The sequence below is a fragment of the Cryptomeria japonica genome, chromosome 3 (genome assembly GCF_030272615.1).
Source record: "Cryptomeria japonica chromosome 3, Sugi_1.0, whole genome shotgun sequence".
Classification (NCBI taxonomy): Eukaryota; Viridiplantae; Streptophyta; class Pinopsida; order Cupressales; family Cupressaceae; genus Cryptomeria; species Cryptomeria japonica.
This window is the reverse complement of record NC_081407.1, coordinates 99,540,457-99,547,215: the sequence shown is the minus strand read 5'-3', so window position 1 is coordinate 99,547,215 and position 6,759 is coordinate 99,540,457. Positions and strand designations below refer to the sequence as shown.

General features: G+C 38.0%; 1 protein-coding gene across 1 annotated transcript; it reads left to right on the top strand.

Moving 5' to 3' along the window:
- The first annotated feature begins 1,350 nt into the window (after positions 1-1,350).
- Positions 1,351-4,515, top strand: LOC131046030 (pentatricopeptide repeat-containing protein At1g11290, chloroplastic). Its single transcript, XM_057979677.2, has one exon. It carries the CDS (start codon positions 1,483-1,485, stop codon positions 3,907-3,909), a length of 2,427 nt encoding a protein of 808 aa, XP_057835660.2. The 5' UTR covers positions 1,351-1,482; the 3' UTR covers positions 3,910-4,515.
- The last annotated feature ends 2,244 nt before the right edge of the window (positions 4,516-6,759 follow it).

Sequence of the window (6,759 nt, the reverse complement as noted above, 5' to 3'; positions counted from 1 at the left end):
TCACTTCTATTCTCCTATGTGTCTCCAACATGACAACACCTATGAACAACCTCATTATGCCTCCCACTCGTCCTTGTTCCTACAAAGTAACTCTACACTCAACCACTCCTCATTAATTTATACATCCAAAGAGGTATTAATATAGAATGACAAAAGCTCCAAAACCACCAAACAAGGCATCTAAAGAAGGGTCTTCATTTCAAATATCTCCAACCCTTGGATTACCTCAACAAAAGTCAAAAGGACATCAATTTTGGCTCCAAAACTTTCCTTCCAACTTGGGCACCCAAACATGGTCCAAGAGAAACATTACATTAAATGCAATAAATGATAGAATACCAAGAGACACATGTTGCCTCTTCCAAGTGCCCACTCAGAAAAGCCACTCATTTGTCCTCTTCCCATGTCATTATTTACCTTGTTCTAGGTGTCCATGTGTGAAGAAAACAATATTAAATAATTATGTACACAACCCACCTTTAACACTGCTAGTGGAACCCATAACCCCTTATGATTGTATTACAAACAACAATGAGAATAAATATTAGAAACTATTTTTCCAATACACTCTAAGTGCCTTGAGATACTTTTTAGGGTTATTGGAACCATTTAATATGACATAGGCTTTGCAAGGCAAATGACAACTTAATCCTAATATTTTATGTTGTTGAATTACTATGAATTAGAGGGACAAGTATTGTATTGATCTACACTTTTATTGCAATTAATACAAGCTTGGGTTTCTTTGATCGAGTTTTTTCCTACAATGATTTCTCCATATATCTCTAATGTTCATCTAATTTGTGTATATATATTTACTTCTTAATGGTTTCATTAATATCATACAATATATCAAGTATTTAGATATCTTAAATGCATCTATCCAAAAAAAGTCGAGAGATGTCAATTTGAAAGTATTTTATTTATTTAAAAGTTATTTTATTTATTATATACATGCAGACATAAATTTTAAGTGTTGTTTATTTTGGACATATTATGTTTATTGTGAAATATTAATATTTTGAGATTTTAATGTTATCAAATTTATAATATATATTTTTTATTAACAACTATCCCTTGTTCTTATTGTAGAATAACTCTTCGCTTAATTAAATTGAAACAAGTAAATTGTATTATATCATTCACCCTATATTAATTTCCACTATTACATTTTTCAATTATTCAATTTTTTTAATTGAAAAAATACAATATTAATAAATAGAATATTATATTAATCTTAATTGTTTATTTTATAAAAGCTTTTAGGAAAGCCTAAACTTACAGAATAAATCAAAATAAAATAATTAAGACATCATTCAAAATAAACTGTAATGATTATCAGCGATGGGAGAATTAGATAGCATGTTTACATAGGCAGTTTTGTAGAATTGCAATTAGTCTAGACGTTTTGCTCTTCTATTTTAATGAGATTTCTTGCTTCTGTAAGAGTTATGCCGAATATCCTTACCAATTCATCTTTCAATGAAAGCCTACTTCTTCTCTAGCTGTCATAAACTTCTCTTCTACATTAAACAACCACTCAGAGACAAAATACCCTTTAAAAAAACCCAGTTTCACACTAATGTCAGTGCATATCCATATTCTCTCATCTTGGAGAACTGTAAAAATATTCAAACACTCAAGAAAACACATACCCATGTCATCACAACAGGACTTTCTAACAACAACATATTGGCTGCAAAAATTTTAGCATTATATGCCATGTTAGGCAATTTAGATGATGCCAATAAGATACGTGAACATAATTCAAATGCTTTTTTATGGAATGCATTGATTGGAGTGTATGCTAGGAATGAGTGTTGTCATGAAGCACTTGAGTTGTATACTAAGATGAGAGTTTTCGGAATAGAGTCTGATAATTTTACATACCCACTTGTGCTCAAGGCTTGTGCTGGGATTTTAGGTTTGAAAGAAGGGAGGGAGATTCATTGTGACATTGTTAAGAAGGGTTTTGAATTGGATGTTTTTGTTGGAGTTGGAATTATAGATATGTATGGTAAGTGTGGAATTTTTGAGGATGCACGCCAAATGTTTGATAAAATGTCTGAAAGAGATGTCGTAGCTTGGAATGCAATGATTAGTGGGTGTGCACAGAATGGGTGTTCTAACGAGGCATTTGAGCTTTTCAAGGAAATGCAGTTGGCAGATTTGAGACCCAATTCTTCTACCCTGGTCGGTGTGCTTGGAGTGTGTGATATCGTAGGAGGGTTGGAACGAGGTCAGCAGATCCATGGGTATGTAGTTAAGAGTGGATGTGAGTGCAATGCTTTTTTGGGGACTTCCCTTGTGGAATTATATGCTAAATGTGGGGACATAGAGGCTGCAGCACTGGTGTTCGAGAAAATGTACGAGAAAAGTGTAGTTTCATGGAATGCAATGATTTCTGGATATGCTCAAAATGGATATGCCAATGAGGCTTTGAAACTCTTTTATCAAATGCAGTTTGGAGATGTGGAACTCAATTCATTAACAGTAGTGAGTGTTCTCTTAGCATGTGCCCAGTTGAGAGCCCTGGAAGAAGGCAAGTGGATCCATGACTATGCAATCAGAAGTGGGCTTGAATTAGATGTTTTTGTAGGGACAGCTCTTATTGACATGTATTCCAAATGTGGTAGAATAGATACTGCGCGGCAATTGTTTGATGAGATGCCCAGAAAGAATGTGGTATCATGGACAGCAATGATTGGTGGGTATTCCTATCATGGATATGCAAATGAGGCATTCAAACTCTTCAACCAAATGCAACTTGCTAATGTGCAACCGAATTCGGTTACTTTGGTGAACATGCTTCTGGCATGTACCCTTTTAGGAGTTATGCAACAAGGCAAATCAATTCATAATTATATAGTTAGAAGAGGCTTTGATTTGGATGTTTCCATGCAAAACACTCTTGTAGATATGTATGCAAAATGTGGGAGCATAGAGCTTTCATGTGGATTGTTTAACAAGATGCCCAAAAGGAATTTGGCCTCGTGGAATGTCATGGTTGCTGCGTATAGAATACATGGTCTTGCCAAGGATGCCCTTGCACTTTTTGTTCAAATGCAACAGATAGGCATAAGGCCTGACCATATAACCTTCATATGTGTATTATCTGCATGCAGCCATGCAGGTCTGGTGGATGAGGGCCGACGATGTTTTGATAGCATGACCATAGAATATTGCATCACACCTGAGATGAAGCATTATGCATGCATGGTTGACCTCCTTGGTCGTTCTGGGCATCTGGACGAGGCACATGACTTCATTAAAAAGATGCCATTAGAACCCGATGCTAGCGTTTGGGGAGCTTTGCTTGGTGCCTGCAGAATTCACAACAATATCAAGCTCGGAGAACATGCCGCTAATTGCCTTATTGAATTAAAACCTGATGATGCCGGATATTATGTATTGCTGTCAAACATATATGCAGCAGCTGGTAGGTGGGATAGTGTTATGAAGGTGAGAACAACGATGAAAGACAGGGGGGTGAAAAAATCACCAGGATGCAGCTTGGTTGAGATAAATAATAGGGTTTATGCATTCCTTGTGGGAGATAGATCACACCCTCAGTTAAAGAAAATTTACAGTTTTCTAGAGGCCTTGGCTGTGCAGATGAAAGAGGCTGGATATATACCTGACACAAATTTTGTGCTGCATGATGTCGAGGAGGAAATGAAGGAAAGGATGCTCTGCAGCCATAGTGAGAGGCTTGCTATTGCATTTGGAATTCTTAACACAAGCCCTGGAGCTCCAATCAGGATTACGAAGAACCTTCGCGTGTGTGGCGACTGCCACACAGTCACCAAGTTCATTAGTAAGATTGTCGATAGAAAAGTTATTGTTAGGGATGCAAATCGTTTTCATCATTTTAAGGATGGGTATTGTTCATGTGGAGATTATTGGTGATGGTAATTAAACAAGCAACACATAAAATGCTTTTATCAACAACAAAGTTTGAATCAATCGAGGACCCCCAAAGAGTTAGGTACCATTGCTACTGATGGTTTTAGAGGCTTAACTTATTTTCTTTACAAGCAAAATTTATCACTCTATTTATTATTTTATGATTCGAAAGCAATAATCTTCACAATATCTGCGGTAAGGGTGAGACACCTCTCTAACAAATTTTTATATTATGACATTTCTAATATTCAAATATTACCCTTATCTGACGCAAAGCTGTGTAATCCTATGCAAAAGCTTTTCTGCTTTCAGCGTAAAAATCTACTATTGCTGCCAATGGTTCTAGGGGTTTCCTGGTACGTCTTCTTCAGACTTATTATGTATTTTGGGCCTTTTTAGGATGTTGTAGGATGTTTTTGAGATCAGAAGTTGAAGCTTCAAGTTCTAGTAACCGAAGCTTCGGTTGCAGTCAACAATTCATGACTTCTCACATACAATTTCAACTTCTATGTGGGATGTGGATTTGTAAAAACCTGCTCAATATTTGTATTTTCAAGGTCATACATACTCTGCAATATGTATAAAAAAATACAAATCGATTAACCTCAATTGGCTGGTGAAAATTATTAATGAAAGATGTAAGTGACGGCCTCCTTCCTTAGAGGATATGGTAAACAGATTGCAACGATTTGATGGCAAGCTATTAGAGCTATAGCTTGGACTAAGTCCTAAGAACCTACAACAGAACCCCGTTGTTATGGCTCTGTAAGAGATAGTGATAAATTGCCAGAATTAGGTTAAAATTCAGGTCAGGATTAATGAAAGAATCCTTACATATCTTTCCAATGAGGTAAGCTCAAAGTTTTGCGTGCAAAGCATGCTGCTAAAAAAAATCCAGCCATCGAGATCTGGTCATTGCATATTCACTCAGCCCCTAGAATAGACAAGGAATTTATTCAACATTACTTAAAGGCATTAATACCCAGGGTGTTTGAGAAATGTAGTCTGACAGTGTAAAATGGATTGTTTTGTTTCTCTGCAAAATCATATTCTCTTGTCATGCATTGTGTTATCAGTCTCTATCGTTTGGCATGCTGCATTCACCTTTCATACGGATGGCCAGATAAAAATTGCCTGTCATTGACAGGTTTGCCTGCAAGTTATACCGAACAATTTGCGATACCATGGCCTCAAATCCGCTTTGCATCTACAATAACTTAGAAGCACTCAGAAAACAATCTTCTGTCAAGTTCATCAATTAAGAAATATTAATCTTCAAATTCTGATTCCTAGGTCTTAGCTAGTTGGAGGCCAACAACCCTTGTTATTGTCTCATGTAAGAACTTAGTCAGAGCTGTTACTCTTTGTATAAGAATTTTCTCTCTGTTCTTGTTCAAGCAAAGTAAAATGCCTTCATAAAAGGCAGATATATTTTAGATAAGGTGACTGCTATTTGGGAAGCTATTGAGTGGCCTTGATACACAGGCCAAAAAATGTTCATAAATATTTAACTTTGAAAATGCATGCAATCACAAGAAATGGTTGTTCATTCTGGCTATAATCCAAGTTCTTGGATTTGCACCCTTCTTTATCAATGTAGTCCACACTCCATTTATCGAAGACTCGTCTAGCCATCAATATTTATGGTTTGAGAGGAAGTCCCTTCCTGTCCATTAGACAAGTGCAGCTTTCAACACTCTGGAAGTGCTCTCTGTTGAGGTATTTAGTTAGCTTCTTGCATCATTTCTTTTCATCAAAGTAATTTTTGTTCCTTGAATTGTGTTTTGACATGTTAATGGGTATCTTGTGGGATCTTGCCCTACTGTTATGGTCACTATACAGTGAGCTTAGATGAGGAATCTGGTTCACACATGGAATTAGGTAAAATGTAAGACTGTTAAGGAAGTTAGAAGTCCGTGTCTTGTTGACTTTAAGAGCTCTATTGGCAATAGAAAAAAACTTAGTGTCATGTTTGTATTTTAGGTATCCTTCTATTTGCCATTTTCTTATTGACCTCTACAAGTAAGTTATCCAAGATTCCATAGGATAGAGGCAAACACAGTACTGCATCACCAAATTAATTCATACAATTTGTTTTATTCTTTCTTGTCGAACATCTTCAATAGTTGCTTACAATCTGAAGATGATCCTTCTGTGGGCACCAGAGGGTACTGTTGCCATTTTATGACACCCTCGGTCCATCAGTGAGAACCGATCAGAGATATGTTCCATGGACCGGCGCTGCTCAGTTGATCAAGAAGAAAAGCAGTGAAATCATGGTTTGACGTGTTGTCTTGTCGGAAGTTCCTTGGCCCTCTCTTCCTCTAGCCCGGAACTTCGGAACCCCGAGGTTCCGAGTTTCTTTGCCTTAGCTTCTTTCTTTCCTGCTCCAGAACTCCGGAACTCCAAGTGTCCGAAGTTTCCTTCCTTCCCTTAGCTTTTCTTCTGTCTTCAACCCCAGAACTCTGGAACCCCCAGGTTCCGAAGTTCCTTGCCCAACTATGAAGACCCCAGTCCCCGAAGTTCCCCAACTACGAAGACCCCGGTCCCCGAAGTTCCCCAACTACGGAGACCCCGGTCTCCGAAGTTCCCCAAGTTCCTAAGTCTTCTAGCCCGGAACTTCGAAACCCCCAGGTTCCGAAGTTCCTTAGTCTTCAACCCCAGAACTTTGGAACCCCCAGGTTCCGAAGTTCCTTGCCCAACAATGGAGACTCCGGTCCCCGAAGTTCCCCAACTACGGAGACCCTGGTCTCCGAAGTTCCCCAAGTTCCTAAGTCTTCTAGCCCGGAACTCCGGAACCCCCAAGTTCCGAGGTTCCTTGTCCAACTACGGAGACCCCGGTCCCTGAAGTTC

Coding starts and splice junctions, on each gene's coding strand:
- LOC131046030 (XM_057979677.2), top strand. CDS start 1,483: ATGAAAGCCTACTTCTTCTCTAGCTGTCATAAACTTCTCTTCTACATT.